Source organism: Equus przewalskii, chromosome 2, assembly GCF_037783145.1.
Source record: "Equus przewalskii isolate Varuska chromosome 2, EquPr2, whole genome shotgun sequence".
Taxonomy (NCBI): domain Eukaryota; kingdom Metazoa; phylum Chordata; class Mammalia; order Perissodactyla; family Equidae; genus Equus; species Equus przewalskii.
Window position 1 is genome coordinate 71,336,816 of NC_091832.1, and position 22,015 is coordinate 71,358,830.

General features: G+C 40.3%; 2 protein-coding genes across 11 annotated transcripts in view; one reads left to right on the forward strand and one right to left on the reverse strand.

Moving 5' to 3' along the window:
* MARCHF1 (membrane associated ring-CH-type finger 1) overlaps positions 1 to 22,015 on the forward strand; it is a 755,838-nt gene that overhangs the window by 727,744 nt on the left and 6,079 nt on the right. For all 10 annotated transcript variants that reach the window (XM_070608438.1, XM_070608408.1, XM_070608432.1 and 7 more), the window contains one exon: positions 14,308 to 14,455. In XM_070608438.1, coding sequence (XP_070464539.1) covers positions 14,308 to 14,455 — 148 coding nt within the window. The remainder of the gene's footprint in view (positions 1 to 14,307; positions 14,456 to 22,015) is intronic.
* The window catches only part of TMA16 (translation machinery associated 16 homolog), a 58,876-nt gene continuing 43,864 nt past the window's right edge, over positions 7,004 to 22,015 (reverse strand). Inside the window, exon 7 of the mRNA XM_070608459.1 lies at positions 7,004 to 8,308. Coding sequence (XP_070464560.1) covers positions 8,188 to 8,308 — 121 coding nt within the window. The 3' untranslated portion in view covers positions 7,004 to 8,187. The remainder of the gene's footprint in view (positions 8,309 to 22,015) is intronic.

Sequence of the window (22,015 nt, forward strand, 5' to 3'; positions counted from 1 at the left end):
GATATGGAGAGACTGGGTGGGAAGGATTACAAAGCGATAAGAGGAAACTTTGGGAGAAGATAGATGTGTTCATCTTATTGATTGTGGTGATGGTTTCACAGGTATATAATATCTGTCAAAATTTATCAATTTTTACACTTTAAATATGTGCAGTACATATGTCAGTTATATCTCAATAAAATTGTTTTTAAAAACTGTGTAAACAGAGAACAATTTGAGGCTTGGTGTCACGCAATTGTTCAGTTCTTGCTTCTCCCCACTAATTACAGAGTGGAAGGCTGCCCCATTGTTATCCCACTAGATATCCAAGGCTGACTCCCCTCCCTACATGTACAAATGTCCTGGGACATTGTAAAAGGGAGTGCCCATGCTGGTTATGCACATCGGTTCTGAGAGAAGCATTGTGGCACAGAAGGGACACTCCTGCTTGGGAGATAGTGGGTGAATCAACAGATGGAGATAAATTCCAGTCCTCTTAGGCTCCACTGATGGTAGAATGACAATCCTAGGACACAAGTGCAGGTAATCAGAGGTTTTTAAGTAAAGGATGGATGGTCTTTGAGAGGTGACTATGACCCTACATGGCTCCCATCTTTTAAACAGTGTCTCTCAAAGTGGTCCTTTGTTAGACTCATTCTCCAAGTTCTTCCTGAGCAGTGAGACCTCTGCCTGCTAGAGCAGCTTCTAGATGACCCTAACTGTCATCCAGGCTCCCAACATGGGTATGTTTTTCCTCCTCACCCCATCCTCTGACCTCTTCTTAGCACAAAAAGAACCTGCCTTTATACTCTCCTAATTGTCAACCACTCCCCATATCTCCCCACCTCCATTCTGTAGTGCTCCAAAGAAATAAAGATATACAAGAATTAAATTTCCATTTTACAGTGGCCTGAAAGTTTACATTCTAATTTATTTTATGTGCACATAAAGAAAAAAGATCAAAGATATACATTGCAGATGAGATTAAAAATGATTTGATTTCTGTTTTACTTCTCTGTATTTTATAAATTTCCTGTAATGAACATGCAATTAATAATAATGATGAGCTACTGTAAAATAAAAGCTGGGGGGCACACAGAAGCAGGTTTTCATGTTGAAGGGAAGGGGGCTATAGAGAAAGGGAGAGGAGTTAAAAACAACTGAAAAGATACAATCAAAGGGTGAAGGCCCACGAGGAATGATTAATTTGGACTGTAGAGGAAAATTTTGTCCTCTTAGATAAGAGGGAAGGAAGTAAGCAGGGTGTGAGCAGTTATAAATACATGTTTAGTCCGAAGACAGGAAGTTAAGGGAGTTCACCCATGAGACTATCAATGTTCTCCAAAGTAGAAGTCATATTTAAGAAGACCCACCATCAAGACATCAATTCTTTCCCTCCCCTGGAGGGAAAACCTAGTAGCAGGAGCTACTAGTTAGTCACCCTTTCTCACCTTCCATACAGCTGCAAGAATGCCTTTCTAAAACCCTGGTAATCCAAACTCCTTCCTACCTTAGTGCTTGGCAATTTGCTTAAACTTGGCCCAAACTCCAAATGCATGGCCTGGGACAATCTATATCTTGCACCTGTTTTCTGAAAGTGCCTATGACTTATTTTCTCTGTTTCTACATACTGTGTCCATATAGGCTGTCCCACTTCTGTTTGTGTAAATCTATTTCAAAGATCTGTCACTTTGTAGATTTTGTTCCCAAATACACTCACCTCAACATTTAGTGAGTTCAGTAGCAGGAGAGGAATTCCATCACGAAGCCAGAGCCTTCCACATCCAACCCAACTCCTGCTCAACTCTCTCAAGCCCTCCATCCCCTCCTCTCCTCAGAACAACAGAGACGCTCTTCCTGTTCACTCCCTGAAAGACGTCAGCCCACCTTCATGTCCCTTGTGGTCTTGCTTTTCACCTCAACTAGTCATAAAGAAATTTCTTTTGAACCGATTCCATGAAGGAAATCTGGGAAGACCATTTTCTACTTTTCTCTGCACATGCATCTGTCCATGTCAATCCCATGCCCCATCTTCCCAAGCTTTGGGTTGATAATCAAGGCTCTTCATCATCCAGTCCTGCCCACTCTTCTTGCCTCACCTCCTGCCCTTCCTTCTCCTGATCCTCCTCACTCTTTGAAATTTCCACAGACAAATCTCTATCCCACACAACCCCACAAATTTTCACATAACCCAATGTCCACCCTCTCCTCTTTCCCCCTTTTATCATACTCAGCTCAAGCATCAGAAGCCTTTTATGACCTTTGATAAAAAGGGTATATTTAAATGGGAAAATTAAACCTATCCATTTTCAATGTTGGATAACTAAACTTCACCTCTTCGTTTTTATAAGAATAAATTATTAGAATAATATTAGGTTGTGTTATCATTTAATTTCTATCCCTTTGCAGGAATCCAATGGTACTAGAGAAACTGACAACTGAATCTACAGAGGAAAAAGGTCTTTATTATCTGAATTTTAATAACTGGGAATGAAGGACATAGAGAAAGAAACAAGGCCAACCCATTTTTATTAGATTTCCAAAGAGACAGAGGGAAAAAATGACAGACTATTAAATAAGAATTTTTGACTAAGCATTCCTCTCATATTCACTTCTTTCTCAAGCTTTAGGAAGAAAACTGGAATTTGTTCTAGAATATTACCTGTCTCAAGAAATTCCACAGAGAGCAATAAGACCTAAGGGATCATTACACGAAACAGACTCCTTGGCAAGGGCTCCTGAAGGTCCAGAACAAATCCTTCTCGTGTCCTCTGCACTGAAATGAGATGCTTAGCCACCCAGAAGCTCCCCTTGGTTCAAAGCAACTTCTTAAATAGAGGAAAACTAGATTTGGGGAGGCTAGGATGGGACACAGTTGCCTTTCTTAAACAGCAAAATATTGGAACACAGTTGAACATTCCCATGTAGAGATGAACAAGCGTTACACATGCTTTCCTGCCTCCCAGGAGGCTGAGATTCGGCATTTGGGATTCAGAGTCCATTCTAAGTCCTGCCAATGCAGAACTGAGGCCAGTTGTGGTTGCAGAGCCATTTTTTGTTTTCCAAACTTGTGAAGTCCCTGAACCACAAGTCTCATTTCCAGCCTGTAGAGACTGTATGTACCTCCCGCCCTACCCGGGTCCAGTGCTTCCTTCTTTTGCAGGAAGTGGAGATATTAATATTAAATCAATTCACAGGAAAGCAGTTCCAAGCAAGGGCTTTTAACCTTGAAAATGTCTCAGACCTCTTTGAGAACCTATCGAGAACTGTAGACCTCTCTCCAGAAAAAGTACACACACAACATTTTACATACAATTTCGGGAATTTATATAATCTTGGAAACATGGAAGATCCCTTCTGTTTAAAGAAAAGTCTTCAGTTTGAGGACAAAATTCTTAGCAAAGATTGAATTTCTAAAATGCCAAAAACAAGTTCAAAGGTAATCTATTGAGCCAATTAATTATGCTTGATATCAAATCATTAATAAAACTGATTTTAAATGTATTAACTAAAAATGTTTTATTTGTATTATTATATTATATTTGTATTATTGTATGCAAAATCTGGATCAATATTTAGAGGGATTAAAGCTTCATTGGCTGCCATTTAAGCTGGAGTAGAATATATATTTATTTATCAGATTTATTTCAAATTTTTATGTGGTTAAAAGACTCTGAGAGTAAAACAACAACAACAAACCCTCCACTCCATCACGTTGCACACAGTATTCAGATGTGACGTTACTGTTAAAGCAGGTTGGAATTAGGATGCAAGAGGGTTTTTTGACCCAGGAAAATATGCATTGACAGTGGGCTGTCAGTAGAACTGGGCTTGCCCTATGGTACAATAGAGATTCCACGGAGAAACTTCTCTTTTTCTTTACTGCCATCCAAAGGAATAGTTTAGAAAGATAACTACACATACATACACACACACACACACACACTCTCACACACACATAATGAAAGATAGTAAGACAGTTGGGAAAGAGATAGAGGCACTTCCTAAATCAAAGCCCATTATCCCTCACTGATGGGCATTTATATAGTCCCCTGTTGTAACAAATACACAAAGTTCCACAATGATGATACTAATGTAAATTTCATGAAAGCAGGAGTCTTGGCTATCTTGTTCTCTGGCCCCTAGAAAATATCTGATATGTTGTGATGCTTCAATAATTAGCTCCTGAAGGAAAGCATCTACTACTCAATAAAGCTAGAAACAAAAATCTGCTAATAACTTCCTGTATTACTATGGGCAAATCAGTTCAGTTCTCTGGGCCTCAGTTTCTTCATCTAGAAAATGAGGGGGTAAAATCTGGTCTTTTTAAATGTCTGCTAGTATTCCCTGTCTCTACGATTCTGCGTAGTGCATAGGCTCTTGCTCCTAAACTGCAAGGCCATGATCATTTCAGGCACAAAGATTGACAACCGGCCTGTGTAGACCCCACACGTGCTGGGGATAGTCCCTGAAGAGGAAGGAAGAGAGGCACACAACAGAAATAAACGTGAGAAATGGGCTTCTGGGGAAGAACATCACGGATGGCAGTGGCAATTCTGAGTCCTAGACAAGGGCTTAAATCTATAGAGACGAGGGAATATGCCATCTTATGAAATATAATCCAATTATTCTTTCTGTTTTCTTAAAGTCACAGTCCATAATTAAGGATCCCATGATCCAGCACCGTAGATTTTCCACTGGTTCAACTGTGCCTGAAGCAGTAATATACTGATATCTCTTCTAGAGGGTATGATATAATATTTTTCAACATAACCTTCAAGAGAAAACAGACAACCAACTCTTGGTTAAATATTTTAAAAGAAACTTTGTTTAAATGCATCTATTAATTAAATCTTTAAGAAATTTGTATTTTTACATGACAGCATATTAAGCAACCCAGATTTGGCTGGGTTTTTTCTTTTGGCAAGAGGGAGGGAGGTGGAATTATTTTCACTCTTGTGAAAAAATATTAGAGACTACAGCTCCTCTCTAATATATTTCCGTAAATTTTTATTTCCTCGGGGGAGTAATTCTTAAACTTGAGCGTACATAAAAATCACTTGGGGTGCTTATTAAGAATGCATATTTCCAGGTCCCGCCCCCTAGATATGGCTCTGGGACACAGCCTAGGAATTTGCCATTTTAACTGTTACCATGGCAATTCCAGTGCAGGTGTGCCTAAGTACCACAGAGGATATCTCCCCTCTAGACAGACCTTTAAAATAAGCATTTGTCCATTTTTTCTTTTTTTCCCCCACTCAAATCATCTTCATGTGTGGTATCTTTGCACCCTCTAGTGGATGATTTTACTCAGCAAATTTTTTCCCTATAGTGTATCACAAATACCTTGCTCAAAAGGATTTTAGGAACTCCCATCTCTCATGACCTCCTTGACAGGAGACAATTAGAGATCAGGAAAACGTTTATAAGAAAGGTTGATTAATATAACATCAGATTCATGTATACTTAGATATACATATAGTATGTAATATACATATACTTTATAGAGAGACAATTTTAATCTTGGTAAGGTTGATTGAATATAATATAGCTAATCTGGTTTATAAAAATATTTTAGCTCCTTTGGATTTACTGGTCACAATATTTTTTGACTATTAATACCTGTAAGGCTGATATTCTCACATACCAGTTTTCCATAAACTCCTTTGAGCACATCCATACAGTAACTTAGATCTTCCTGATTGCTCCCTTCTGGGCATCTCTTAGTACCTGATGGCTCCTCTGACACCTCTTCACGTTGGCTCCTAAGATCCACAGCTCTTTTCAAGATTCTGAAAGATTTGGGTGTTTGTTTTGCACCTCATGGCTTCTGTCTCTCTGAAAAACTTTGCTTGCTGGTACTAATACTTCAAGGGTCACAAGTTCAGCGGCCCACTCTAAGCAGGTAATATAAATGAGTAGAGTGGGCAGGGTATAAACCAAAGAGAGTGGTCGGGGCTAAGGCAAACTGAGGTTCTTACATTTCAAGGAATTCAAGATGATAATTTTTTAAAGCACACTATGGGCCTAATAAAACATCTGTGAACTGTATGAAACTTTGCTTCATAAACTAGTTAGGGACCCCTGGTTTACTTGAGGACTTACCATGTGCTATCCAACTACCCAATACAAGAGAATGTATCATTATCCCAATTTTACCCATCAGGAAACTAGGGCTTAAAGAGGTAGGTTATTTGCCCCAAGTCAGACAATTGAGATGTCCTGCCCGGGGCTCTAATCCAGCTCTGCTTGAGCCAGTCTAATCCAGTCTATGTTCCCAGTCATTTACCTTCATTGCCTCTCTGAGCATGTGGCTTCTGGCCTGTTCCACCTGACCGCTGCATTGTGCTCCTCTCCTCACCCATCCCCCAGCCTCCCTGCTCCTTCCCCAGGTCTCCCTTCTTCCCCTGGCTCTTTCCAACATCTTCTATGTTCTCTTGGCCTCTGATTCTACTGGTGTGTTTGCATTTGGACGATATCTCATCTGGTAATTGACACCTCTCCACATCAGCCCTGAGTCACAATTCTTAGTAACTTATTCCTCACGTTGTCAACTAGTGTGACAATCATATCAATATAATTTATTTCTACTACTATTGCTTTTAAATAAGTGCACCTTTTCCTAGAACTTTAAAATGGTATTTCAATGATGCTTGGATTTTTGTGATAAGTTGAATTTGCTCTGAATTTACACCTCTACTTTTCTACTCAACTGGGCTGTTCCAAGAACTCTTATAAACACTGTAAAGTAATGGGAGCTCTTCTTGGTAAAATATTATGATGTCAGCTGGCCTCAAAAAAATTTTGAAAAGCAATATTCGTCTTCTATCAAAATCCAAATTAATTACCTTTTGAGGAAAAAGAGCCATTTCTTTTACATATCCATTCTCAGGTAGCTTCTTGAGTTTTGCAATCACTAAAATAGAATAGCAGCCCTGGGGCATGTTTCTGGACCTTTCTGATCAGGCTACCTTTCACATTCTCCATTACTCAGGGAAGATATAATTAAAAACAAACATCCACCTTAATGCTTTCAGTTTATTTGAAATGTTTGAGTCCCTTTAACCTTTTGTGAAAACTGTCACCCAGAACAGCATTTCTTTGGGAAGCCTTAACATAACATTTTGAATTCAGCTTCCAGACAAAAAGAATGAAAACTTCCTGGGGCATATATTGCAATCTGTGATTTTTTTTTCAACCCTAACAGAAAAGCAGCTATCATTGTACAGTCTTTTAAATGATTCTACCTAGTATATGCACAATAACTCATCCATTTAGTCTTCTATTTGTTCAAATAGTTAACCAAACAGACTTATTTCCCTGCTATGAGAGTCCATATTCAGAAAAATGTATTTGTACTTGGAAAACAGATGGGGGTGGAGGGTCTAGCTGCCTTAATTCCCTGTGAACAAATCCCAGCTTATCCCTTCTTCATCCTTCGGTGATGTTATCAACATGATGCTTTGATCTAGAAGGTAAAGACAATCCAAGTCTAAATGGATGTAGTGCTGCAAGCTCTAAGTTATGATAATCTTTTATGGAATTATTTTTAAGTGCCTGATACTGTTCTGCACTTGTGCATTCACTCTCTTAAACTTGACCCTGTAAAGTAGGTGCTGTTCTTATCACCATTTTATAGATAAGGAAATGGAAGGATAGAGAATTAAAATAACTCACCCAAGGTCACACAGTACTTCGAGGTAGAGTCAGAATTTGAACCCAGAACCTTCATTTTTAACAAGTACCCCTTGGATCACAGATAGAGTACACTGTGAAAATGCGTAATTCATTCCTCAGTGATGGATTCAGCAAGACCTGAGTGTATATATTGGGAACTAGCTCCCCAGAGGACTCTGTTAGACAGCCAGGGCTGAAAACTACTTCTAATTATGAAGCACTCCCAGAATTGAATGATTTTTATTATTACTCCCCTCCATGTTCAGGTGATCCCCTTTCTCAGTGGCTCTGAATGTCAAAGGAGACAGACTGAGAGGGAACAAAATGAAGCCATTGATTTCAGGTTCCCAGGTATTCCTCTTCTTTATGGGAAAGTTTATAAACCATTCATCAGTCAGACTGCCAATTGCTTACAGTGTTATCTTACCCTAAGTGGGTATCAGAGATATCTTTACACCAAGCTGGGTATCAGTGACTTCTTCCCCCAACTCCAAATCAACATGCACTCGAACTGTCGCAAGATGATAGTTGTCAATCCTCCGCTGAAATTTCAGTTCGTCGGACACACGCCCCTTCCTCACTGTTCCTGCTTGTGATTTCTTTGGGTGGAGGCCCCGACCCCTGCCGCAGTGTAGCACCATCTCCTCTTGTCCTGTTGTCAAGAGAAAGAGAAGGGCTGCATTCAACCAAAAATGTATAATGTCCCTCCACATTGGACCATCCATGAACGATGCCAAATAAATATTTTCACTGGACCAAAAGTAGAAGGAGAACTAAGGGAAAAAAAAAGATTTTTCCAGGAGATTCAGAGCATTTGTGGATATAATGTTTGAGGTTTTGACTTTTAGTAAGAAAGCCAGGAGATCCGTCTACATGGTTACTTACAATTCTGTTAAGAGACAGGTTTGCATAGCGTATATTTTCTGACTTGTGTCCAAAAGTGAGCGTGTTAGCCAATCAGTGAACTTAACCGACTGCCCATCATCTACATCTCAACCTGGATGTCTTGTTTCCTACTCAGCATCAGTTTTGTAGCAAATGTCACCAAAAGCCTGCAGAGGTTACATTGTTCCTTCCAATGTTCTCTCATCCGTTTTTAAGAGGGAAATTATTTACCGTAGGCATATCTCTGAACTTGGGGGTTCATCACGGTCTCAAGAGTTACACCTCAGAAATGTTTAGAGTCTCTTGTTTGACTGTCTCCCAAAGAATTTGAAATTATAACCAATAAAATTAGATTTTAATATGCTCTTATGCACCTAAACACTAATTTGAAAAGTGAAATAAAAAATAAAACAGTTCGTTTTAGTGATTTATGAGTTAACTCCAAACAACTTTATTTTATTTCAAACAAATTCACTGATTTTGTGATTTTTCACTCAACGTGAAATATTTACATCACAGCCAGGTAACCAAACTGGTTTGTTGATTTCCCTTTCCTAGAACTAATTAGTTGATGACAAGGAGTAACAAGTGTTATTTCTAATCTAGACTCCGTTGAGGTCACCCTACAGCTTTGCCAAGTGTCATTCGTTGGGCAGGTGGTTCTCGAATTTTAGCGCGCATCAGAATCACCTGAGGGTTTATTAAAACACAGATTGTAGGGCCCCGCCTCCAGAGTTTCTGATTCAGTAAGTCTGGTGTGGGGCCCAAAATATTTCATTTCTAATGTTAGAAGATAAACTGAATCACAATAACATTTTTAAGAGTTTATTTGAGCAAAAATCCATTCCATTCAGGCTGCGCCAAACCGGAAGTGGTTAGGAGTGCTCCACCCACAGGAACCAGGGGAAAGACACAGAGAGAAAGCGCAGAAGCAAAGCAAGGGACTCATTTGATGGGTATTGCTTAAAGCTTAGTTGGTTCCTTGCGAATGGTTGTCCTTAGCATTTTGACTTCATAACCTTGAGACATTTACGGGCTTAGACTTGGCTTTGCTTACATGGGTTGCATGACGTGGAGCCACCTCAGCCTAATGGCCTCCTTCTTTAATTAAACACCAACAAGTCCCAAGGTGATGCTGATGCCCCTGGGGTAACGTTCAGAGACACTGTCCCAGATCAACGAGCCCTCTAGAAACACCACGAATACTCTAAAGCCCCACAACGTTTGCAAGGTTTACATACTATCTTCTGGCACAACGTATCTTACACTTGTAGCTAACACAATAAACTTTGAATTTGCTGTTTCCAGGTATCATTTTCACTCATATGTGGTAAAACCCCGCTACCAGGATCAGAACGTTTTAAACAGCTAAAATGTGGTTTTGCATTTATGCTGCGTTGACGAAATAACAGAAAAAGCCTGTGCAGCTGGCTGGCTGGGAGCTCTGGGGTGTTGTCCGGTTGTATCCGAAAAACGCTGTTGGTACTAGCTGCTGTTTGGGCCTGGCGCCACCTGGTGGCGGTTGTTTGCTTTATCACTATATAGATTTGCTCATAGTTCTGGTTCCTATGGCTGTTAGAGAGTTGGAAAATGTAGCGGGACCGTGTCAAGGAAGAAAAGGAAATGGATTTAGTAAAGCAGTCCCTACCTCGTGTATTTTGATATTGCACAAATAAACTGCCTTTATTCTTCACTGGTACAAAGCATTCTTATTAGGCAGCATTTTTGAATTCATATTTTAGGACAGAATATGAATACAGGACAAGTAATTCAAATTAGAAAACCTACACAATTTGATTTAGCTACAGCAAATGGAAAATTTTGCAGAAACAATATTTTCATCAATTTAAACTCCAATTTGGAAGTCTTTCCAGAAAAATTCTAGTCGTATATTTCTGAGTAACAGAGTTCAGTTCTTTCAGTTTCAACAAGGGACCAAAGGCCAGGAACAGTAAAACAGATATCAAAGACCCAGAGATTGTAGAAAAGTAAAGCGAGGTCCAAGACCACCTATGAGGAGGTGCTCAGATTTTGTGAAACTGGTTTTGCCCACCTTAGCTCATCCCCCAGTTTGAAGATGTGAAAGTGAACTTGAAGACCGATGGGGGGAGATGGGAGAGTTGGCAGTGTAAAGAGTTGATGACTGAGGGGCCAGCCGGGTGGTGCAGCGGTTAAGTGCACACATTCTGCTTTGGCCGCCCGGGGTTCGCTGGTCCGGATCTGGGGTGCGGACATGGCACCGCTTCGCAAGCCATGCTGTGGTAGGCGTCCCACATATAAAGTAGAGGAAGATGGGCATGGATGTTAGCTCAGGGCTAATCTTCCTCAAAAAAAAAAAAAAAAAAAAAGTTGTCAAAAGCCTGGTGGTGCACTGCGGTGTATCTTTCCCCTGCCCCTTGGGGAAGGGAAAGAGAATCGCTGTCTTATCATTTCCACCAGCTTCATTGAGACCACTTGTGTCGCTTTCACATGGACATTTGACTCAGGCCTGAATAATCTAAAGAGAAAGGCAGTGGCCCTGCGGCCCTGCAGGTGGCGAGGCACAAGTCAGGCTGCTCCCCTGGCAGAGAGCTGTGCTTCCTCAGTGATGGAGCGGAGTCCAGATTTTCTGTGTGCCCTGTGGGCAAAGCCAACAGAGTCATCTCAAAAGTGGAGCGTGATAATTTGCATCTCTAACAAGTGCCACTGTTGCTGCTGAGCAGGGGACCACTCTGAGCACCCAGGGGGGCTCTCCTCCCTAACATCCCCCTCTGGAGGCGTCACAGTGGTAAACTGTGTACACGTGGTCATGTGGGCATAACCCACAACATTGTTTATAAAACTGGGCAGGGAAGCACAGATGCTGTGTGTATTTGGGCAAATTATCAGTTTCCTATTCCAAAATCTTTTGTGAACTGGTACTGAATTTCAGCATTCTGGATATTAAATTAAGGCCTTTTCATGACAGCTTTGTTAAAAGAAGATTTCTATCCTTGCTTTCTCAATTCATTCCCCACTGTGAAGCCTTGCAAAACTTATTCAAACTTTGTATATAAACCTGAATATACAGGGTATAACGAACATTTTATAAGACGTTGATTTCTGCTGGTACCTTGTGTTGAATATGGTATGCAGTAATGTGATCATTCGGAAGAGGGCGCTGTGGCATTACATTTACTTGTGCGCTGGCTAGTGAATTTCTGAACGGTCTCTATAAGCAGAGTGGGAAGCTTTAATGGTCCCTTTACACTTCTCCTTAAAATGCTACTGAGGTTAGGAAGCAAAAACCTCAGAGCTTCTATTGTCTGGAACAGAAGGAGTCTTGACAAATGATTTGGTGCATCTCTGTCAGTCCCACTGATATTTTTCTACTTGAGCCTCATTAATTTTGAAGAATATATTCCAGCCATTTCATCAAACTGCTCCTTAGATTTAAGACGTCCCCATTTTTAACGGTTTTTTTAAAAGCGGATTTTATATTTGAGGGTTGATTTGGTATGAATATTTTGTTGCTGAAGATATTCTCATCCACTTAGAACATTTAGGAGATTTGAACATTTTGTAAAGCTGCTTTTCTGCACTATCTTGTACTTTTTATTTGGTCATATGAAGATTGAGGTAATTCAAGAAATATTTATTAAATCATAAAATACAGTTGCCAAATGATAATATTCTATTCTATAATTATACAGGCTATTCACATTAACGTTACAATAAATCAATAACAAAATGAAATTTTAAAAATCAGTTTTTCACAGATATGCTGTGAAGTGTTGATAAAAGCCAAGATACACATGCCAAATTCAATTCAAATCTTCGCAATTCAATATTGAGTACTTAAAAATAGAGTCTAAGTTGAAGCAACTGTTTTTCCCCCAGCCTGCATTACTAAGATTTCTCCATTATGTACTTGGAACAATATATAAAATATAGTTTGATGAAAAAGAAAGTACAGGATGAAGTACGAATTGTTAATTCACTCTAACAGACCCCTATAAGGAAAACCATGTGCTGACTGGCCAGGAAGAGAACAGGAATGGATGGTGTTTGTAAATAAAACGTCTTTTTCTCAAAAATGTTTAAGAAGCTTTCTTGAGCATCAAGGTCAGGCTTTAAGTATTGTGTTCTCCTACAGAGGAAATTATAGGATGCTAATTGGCAGATGGGAAGGGAAGTTAGGAAGTATCTCTTTGGTTCTTTCATCAGGAAGTACATCTGACAGCAAGTAGCAGAATCCTGAGAAATAATGGCTTAATTAGACGGGGCTCTATGTTCCTCCCCTATAGGAGGTGAGCTGATGCTGACTGGGCTCAGGTCTCTCCAAGTCTCGAGACTTTCTTTGAGGTTGCAAGATGACTGTTGGCACTCTTACCATTAATTATGAATTCCAGGTAGCAAAGAAGAGAAAATGAAGGAAAGAAAGAAGGGGCAATTCCTGCGTCAGGAAGGCAAAAATTCGGTATCCCAGTAGACAGCCGCTCACATCTCATTGGTGGAAAACAGGCAGTGTCCCCCTCTGTGAAGGAAGGTTGGAAGAGAGCTTTTTGCTGGGCGCAATGCCCGGCTTCATAGAATTAGTCTGCTAGTAAAGGAAGAAGAGAAGAATGGCGTCCTCTTCCCAAACCTCTTTGTTACAACCTCTGCCACAATCTGCTCTTATGACGATGAGGCAACTGGGCACAGAGAGGTTAAGCGACTTCACCCATGTCTCAAAGCCTGTGCCAGAGCCAGGACTTTATGTAACATAATGTGTGCCCTCTTGTTCTCCACTGAATTGTGTGTGGAATTATATGTGTGGGGGTGGGGTGGGGAAGGAGTGGGGTCTTCTGAAGTTCTAAAGATTTTGCTTTAGCAAAAGCATAATAGTGTAAAGAATGTAAAGGATCATGGATTATGGAAAGCTTGGTACATCAATTCACCTCGCAGAAGATTACAGTGATTTGATTCTCCTATCAAAATAATACAAAGAAAAATAGACACAATTCCTAACACAGAAATGAAGTGATACTCGAGCTTTCAAGGCATTCAAATATCCTTTGAGAGTCTATTTCTTCAAAGTAAATAACGGACACTTTCCCGCATACAAACCTTAGCTTACAACTATAAAAATTGTGGTCCTATTCCTCTCCCAGAATGAGGGAACAGCCCTCAACTTTCTGAGGAGTGTGACTAAGGGACAATGATTATGACTGCAGTGGCAGCAGCAAATCAAGACTGCTCTAATAGGAGCTTCTGCCAATTTTCTCCCATGGCCCACAGGGTAAAATGTGTTTTCTAGGAGATCAGTTGTGAGCAGATGTTGATTTTCTCTCATAGCTGTCATTCAGCCATTCAAATACTTGTTAAATGCATACATTCGAGAATACAACACTATGTCAGGTTATCTATTAATCTAAGAAGAGATTACTTGTTGCTGCTTATAACCTAGTACCACTAAGAAGTGATACACAGAAACCTGAAAGGAAGTATCTTCAAAAAATTGTACAGTATTAAAACTCTCTCATTCATGTTACAGATGAGGAAACCACAGGTTGGCAACACATAAATGACTTGATTTAATCCATTTAGAGGAAATTATTGTTTTCATTTTAACATAGATTTGTTATATAACTCTGCAGGTTTGAATTTCATATCTTCCCGAACATGACTTCTTTGAATATAATAGTGTCATCTGAAATTGCAAATGTTTGATGTTTCCCTTTCATTCGTGATCTGTTTGGGATATAAAAGGGGAGTGAAATTTCCTGGCTAGAAACTCAGTTTTGTGTGATTCATTTATGATTGCAGTGGGAGAAACTACAGATGACCACGAGCGAAAGGAGGAAAATATTCTGCTCCGTCACATTCCACGTAATCGCCATCACTTGTGTGGTTTGGTCCTTGTATGTATTAATAGATCGGACCGCGGAGGAAATAAAGCAAGGCAATGACAATGGTAAGAGCACATCTTTTTTTCTTTTTTGAATTCTATGACGATATCCAGCAGTGAGTTGGGAAGTTGTTTCCCAGTTTAGGTCTCTATGTTTGATACACTAGCAAAAACCAGTATTGGCAGCTGAGTCCTCCCAATTATGTTACTGATTAATACTGTGGCTATCAAGCATTGACCAAAGGGGATTCTAAGCTGAGATGTGAGATTTGTCAAGTCCATGTGAACCTTAGTAGAGAGGAGTAGATAGATGTCACACAGCACTTTTCAAGCTTTTCAGGAACTAAATAAGGATCACAGGTTCTGCCTGATGTGAAAAGGCAAACAGTTGTAAAAATGGAAGGTTTTTCACTTTATTTAATTCACTCTAATCATTGCTTCTTTTAAAACATGGGTAAGTGACACCCTATTAAAGAATGTGCTATAGTTTACTAGTCAGTACTGCATAATTTGATAGAGTGGATTAACGTTAACACTATGGTTTGAAATTTTAGCCATGCTACGTTGGATTGTAAAGGATGGTGTGAAGTCTACAAAGAAAGATGTTTAAACTCATTAAAGTATATTCTAACATTTAAAATGGATAGGTCGTTTAAAACACAAACAAAAATAGGAAGCCCAATGGCTATAAAATATCGTTTAGCTTAACTGCTGAAGGTACCCAGCCTGTTTATCATTGAGCTCTACCAGCTTTAGCATACAACTGGCAGAACAGTGAGAAATAATCCCCTAACCACTCCTCTCCCCTGTAAAAAAAATAATAATAATAATTAAATCACTGGAAAATTTGAAAGGAAAAATTGTTCAGAGGATAACGTTGTAAATTTGCAGTTATGAAAAATGTTTATGTGCCCCCTCAAAAACAGAAGAAAATGAAAGAAAGAAAAAGGTGAAAGGAAGTGAGGGAAAGAAGGTAAAGACTTTCAAAGGGAAGGGTCTGTTAGTTCCGTATTTCTTTGCCGGCGTTCGTGAAAACAGAAGGGAAGGCTCTTCCATTCTCACGCTCGCCCTCGTGGTGGCAGCAGTGAGCCCCGCATGTGCTCGCCTGGGCGTTCTGGAAGCAGAACGGGACTGAGGACTGAGCGCATAAAAGGCACTTGTGAGGACTCGCCAGATGCACTGTGGCCATGGATTATGTAGTTCAAGTGGAAGGTGGGGAGGAGAGATGGTGACAGAGTTGCGGATCCCCCTGCCCTTTTCTGAAAGAATGAAAGCGCTGCCGTTATAGAAAATCAGGTAGGGAGGGGCTTTGATAGTTTTTTGGTTCAATGTTAACTCATCTATAAAAAATTTGTCAAACCACATTGTTTACAACTACATTATGCCTTGTTCTTGAGATGCTGGATTAAGAAACGTGTATTACATTCCTATTAAATAAGTTCCTTGAGGATAGGAACTTTTTTTTTTTAATCTATGTCCCCTATAGATATAGGTACTAGCCCAAGCCAAGTAACAGAAAGTGGGCCATAAACTCTGCAATCATGTATGCATGGAAAAACAGAGGCACCCCCCACATCCCCACCTTACTACACCCAACCTAAGACCTTAGGACTCAAGTCTTTTCCTAGCAATTAAGGGCAGACCTGATAGGTAGAGACAATATTTTCAGATGACTAACCTAGAGTTCAGTATTTGAGAATCATAAATTCGTCCCAATGCAGCCTCGCCCTCTCCCAGTGGCCACCCTGACTTGGCCCAGCTGTGCTAGACTGCAGGGTTCTCGTTCTCTGGCCACGTGTGAGGGGAAGATTAAGGGCACCTCTTCTAGACAGAACAAGAAGCAGCAATCTCATATCCTCCAAATGCAGACAGGCCAGAACAACTCATATTCATTTTTCTCGCTCGCTTTTGAAACATCTGAGTCAACAGTGATCATTTATTCTACAATGAACATGACTGTCTCAACTTCAGCCACCAGTCTCTCCAGAACCCATGGAATCCATGGCCCAATACTTCCATCCTTCCATTTATCTCTTATTCTCCCTGCTCATTCTCTAGTCTCCTTGGATATTCTTATGTCTTCAGTTGTCATTTCTATGCTAACTCCCTAAATTTATCTCCAGCTCATACTGCATTCCAACTCATGTGTCTGCCTGCCTTCTGAACTTCTCCATTTAAAGCTTTTCCAGGCAACCTAAACTCAATGTGTCCAAGCTCAGAATTTACTACCACTTCCTACTCTAACACCTGTGGGAAAGGCATTACTAACAACCAGGAACCAACCCAGACATCACCTTTAATTCCTGATCTCCTCCCACTCCGTCACTTCCACCTTAATTGCCAAATCCTATTTGTTCTGTCTCATATGCCTCTGGAATCTGTCCGTTTCTCTCTTTCCCCACTGACACCATCCATGTGCAAACTATCATATCTTTTACTTGAAAACTGCAACAGCTTCTTAACTAGACTTTCTCCAGTTCTGCCCACCTTCAACCCATACTCAATAATGTAATTACAGCAAATTTACAAAGACACGAATATGATCATGTCCTATCCCCACTTAGCCATTACTCTTAAAATACACCCTAAAGTCTGTAAAGGGACAGTGCAACCCGCTGTGACCTTGCTGTAGCCAATTACGCTGAACATTGTTCAGCCCCCGAAATCTACTTCTCAGCTTTTTTCTCTATGTGAAACATTTCCTCCCAGCTTCTCTTGTCCACCACACACTCACTTAAACACTCGCGTAATCTCACATACCTCCCTAACCCCTACTCAGCCTTTGCAGTTTACCTGAAACATCACTCCCTCTGGGAAACCTAGTTAAGCTCCCTGAATTAGGATAATTATTGCTACTACAGTTGTTCTCGAATGTGGTCCCTGGACCAGCAGTAGCATCACCTGGACACTTGTTAGAGATGCAAATTCTTGACCTCTCCCAACTCTCGACCTAGTAATCAGAAATGCTGAGGGTGGAGCCAAGCAATTTGTGCTTAAGAAGCCTACAGGTGACTCTGATGCCCTCTCAGTGTTGGGGACCATGTGCTCCCATAGCATCCTGCATGTACCCCTGACAGTGGAGTTTCTATGCTACTACAAAGCCTGAGTTTTATCCCCAGAGATTTAGATTTCATTATCCCTTACAGGATTCTATCGTGTAGTCATGTTGAAAAGCTCTGCGCTACCATGAGACTTACCACACGTTATCACAATTGCTCGATTAATTGTCTGTCTCCCCTCGCCAATAGCCTCTGAGCTCAGAGCAGGCCGGGCCATGTCGGTCTTGCTCACCAGCACGTCCCTGGTGCTGAACACTGTGTCTGGGACCTGGCAGCTGGCCTAGTCAATGTTGTAGAAGGAATGATGAAGTGTGAATGCCTCGTACCCAAACTTTTCCACCTTGTATCTCATTTTCTGCATTTTTCTTCAAAAGATTTTTTTCCTTTCTCAGTTCTGGGTAGATGCAGGATTTCAGACCGCAGTCTCCCAGTGGACTGTCACTCAGGTCCCTCAGTCAGATTTTCCAACAGAAGGGCAAGATAATCAAAGGTCGGCTTCCCACTATATATATCACACTAGGCAGGACCTCCATATTCAGCTCCTGACACTTATATAGTGCGTGACATCTATATATTTCTTCCTAAAATATGTATATAGTCAAGGGTCAGCTTTCTACCATATACTTTCTAAAAATTATTTTCCGTTTCTTAAAGGCCAGTGAAAATGAAATAACTTTTATCATTGGTGTTCAGAGCTTTTGAATTAGGAAGCAGGCTATTTATCAAGAAGCAGTGCCCGAGGTGCTCTCTGCAGAGCCACTTGCCAAAGGGACAGCTCCTAACTCAGTTCATTTCAAATGGAAGCCACAGTGGCTTGTAAAGGGTATCGTCTCTACTTATGTTCAAATTGTATTTGAAATCTGACTTGCCAAAGTACACATCTACAGGTAGTGTGGGCATCTGTAGGAGTTGTTATTATTTTAATCTTCCTTTGGCATTGAGACTGAGTGCTGATCCTGAATTTACTTTAAAAGTTGTTGAAAAAACTGCATAATTTTAAAGTCAAACATTTTACATCCATCTTCAAAACCTTCAAAAATATTTGAAGAGGAACAAATTGTCCTTCTTCAACTAGAATTGAGGTTGAATATAAAACAGCAAAATCTTTTGAACTGTAATAACAGTACGGGAAGGAGACTTCATATGTTTTTAAATGGTTGTTCCTTTAGATTAAATACGCATGATGTCCCAGATAGCTCTCTTACCTCACTCTCTTCCTCTCAAGCCTATGATGACACAAAGAAAAAAATGTCAAATACATGGTACTTGAAACTTTAACGCCGTAAATCACCCATGATGCCAACTCTAATTTGGCAACAATTGCTCTTCCTGCCTTATCTTTACATATTCTAGAAGAATGCTCCAGTATGCTCTTTGTTTGTTGAAAACAAAACACAAAAATATAGACCGAGAAAACACAACAATTTACACTATCTATTAAAGAGACTGTAGATGCAGATTTTAACGTTGCCCCAGAACTGTTTAAATGTATACATCACAAGTGACTAGAATGACAAATTGACTTTGTTTGGTGACCCACATATACAATAGAGGAAGATTAGCATAGATGTTAGCTCAGGGCGAATCTTCTTCAGCAAAAAAAAAAAAAATACTGCCCTGCAATCTATATAATATTTTCCTTTTCAGCAGTGTTATTTAAACATTCTGTTTGAAAGTAATTTCATGTGCTGTTATTGTTAACAACTCAAATATGATAAACACTACTTGGGCTAGTTATCAGAAGGCCAGGGTTCTAGTTCTGCCTAGTTCTAGTTCCTGGTCATTGGCTAGTTATTGCAAATAAAATAATCACTCTGAAGTTCAATTTCCTATTTGTAAAACTAAGTTGGACTGAATACTCTCCAAAGGTTCTTTCTGTGATTCATTTTTCAAAGACACCGTGAACTTGACCTTGCATCAGACAAATTGAAACATTGTGTTTATACAAATACTGCACATATTATCATACATTGTTTACTCACAGTGAATATTAGCATTAAAACAAGTTAGGGCAAAGGTTATAAATATGTGAACAAGCTTTTTTAAAAAAATAATTTATCCAAAAGTAACTAGGATGAAAGTAAAGGAGAAAACCACCTCCCCAGTGCCACCCCTCACACATGCCCTTAACAAACACATTTTGTGACACTGCATAACCTAAGCACCCAGCCAAAAATATCCCAGCTTAGCATTGAGATGCTTTTTCTAAATATACATTGTTGCTGCAGCTGTTAAATGAGGCAGGTTCTCTTCTGCTTTTGGGGATTTTAAAAAGCTCTTTAGACACAACCCAGGTGTCTCCAGTCACATGATCTGCTAGAGAAGATATGCAGAATACTCTGGGAATTTGAATTTAGAAGCTGGAAGAGACCTCAGACACCACTGTTTTAAAGATAAGGAAATAAGCAATTTGCTTGATCTACAACTATGTTACAAACACCCACCGGGAATCTTGTGGTTTACCCAATTCGACTTAGAAACAGTGAAGCAGGATGTTACAGGTGACCGCCATCTGTGCCCCCAGGGGAGAGGGATGGGGACCCTATTCTATTACCAAGGAAATACATTTCAGAGAAACAGTATTGCCGGAAAGTCACAGTCCAAAAGGGGCCAGTGGATATATCCCAGCTTACAAGCCACTGTCGTGGTGGTCTGAAAGTTTGGCAGAAATATTTCCTGAAAGGTACAATCCACACAGTTACCACTCCAGTATTTCAGGACCTCTTACTTAATTTTGGGGGAGATTTCTCAGCCTTTCCCCATGATGGGAATTACAAGTGCAAGAGGTGCTCACACAGGGTGAGGCTGTGTAGTGCTGGTGATTGCACTAAATGCTGGTGACCTGGCTGGCAGCTAACTGGCCCTTCTCCTCTCCTGGGTTCTGGAGGTTTTCATTACTCAGGGTCCATGTGGGTCATCCAAAGGTTGAAGTCTAATGATGTTAGAAAGGTCTTAGTTGTCAGCACCAGTGAAAGCTTTGCTCTTAAACTACAAAGCAATCAGCCAAAGATGTGTAGCATTTAAATCACTCAGATAACAACTACTTAATATTTATAGCACTTTCTCTGTGTCAACAAGTATTCATTTACTCCACCCTAACAACCCTATGAGGCAGCTATTATCAATACCTCCATTTTTAAGTGATGTACCACTTGCCTTTTGCTGTGTAACAAACCATCCCAAAACTTAGTGACTTAAAACTGCAACCGTTTATTTCACTCCCACTTCTGTAGGTCAGTTGGGCATTTCTTCTGGTCTGGGCCAAACTGGCTAGTTTCTGCAGGGTTCACTCAGCATATCAGCTGGCTGCTATACAATCAACAATGGCCTCCTTTACACGTCTGGCAGTGGGCATGCTATGGCCAGATGGCAGGAGCAACTGAGCTCTGTGTCTTTCAGCATCTAGTCTGTACACCCTGCTTCTTCACACGGCGGTTGCAAGAGCAGCAAGAGATGCAAACCACAATATGTGAACACTGTTGACGTTTCTGCTGTCATATTTTCTGTTGTCCTATTGGCCAGAGCAAGTCCTGTGGCCAAGGCCACCATCAATAAGGGAGGGGACACCCGAGGACATGGTTACGGGGAGGCATAAGCCAATTGGGGGCCATTATTACAACAAGCTACCAGAGATGAGAAAACTGAGAGCAGAGAGAATACCAGATAACAGGCCCAACACCTCAAAGAACCGATATAGCTGCCTGAATTAGGATGGATAAAGATGTCAAGAGTGAAGTAGCTGATTCTTAGGAATAAAACCCATAACCCTCAAGAATGAGTGGAGATTTTGCACAGGGGAACATCCCTTGAGCAGCCATTAACCATAGTAAGGGAAATCCTAGTAGGGTTTGGACTGCAAAGAAATTGAATAAAAGTCTGAATATTTTGGGATGTGGGAGTTTCCTTAGGCAGGAAGGAAGGGGTTTCTGGGATTGAAGATGAGGAGATAGTGGCTGAAAGGAGATGAAAGAGACAGTTGGCTGCAGCGGTCCTGTTTATGGATTAACTCTAGTCTGAGGTTCTGAGAGGAAAATGCCCTTAGATAACCCCAAACTCTCCCTCTTGACCCAATTCCAATAAAGGGGTGAAGACGACATGGGAGATATTTTTATGTGAAAAAATAATTTGCAAATTTTACTCTTTCATTTTTACCTTTTCATTCAAATTCTATAAATAGTTACTTTTACCTAGTCACCCGTTTCCCTCATTGGCTTGCTAGAAAAATCTTACCAAATTCAGACTCCCAAGAGCCTAGGATGAGCCAAAAGCTCCATCTTCTTTTTTTTGTCTAAAGTGCTTTCATCCACTCTCTAAATTCCCATACAGATTGTGGACTGTTTTTTGTGGTTCTAGTGGCACCACTTTCAGGCAGATGTAGTGTAGCATTTTCATTCATCTATCTCTAATTTGTGAAGTCTTCAATATCATACCGCATGACAAATCTACATACCGTCTTCAGCCTTTCCTGGAGAACCTATTAGCATGTTGATTGCTTTGGGATGGCATGGAAGATACTGTAGCGCTCAAGTACCAAATCACATGCATGCAATTATAGAAAGGAGGCCTG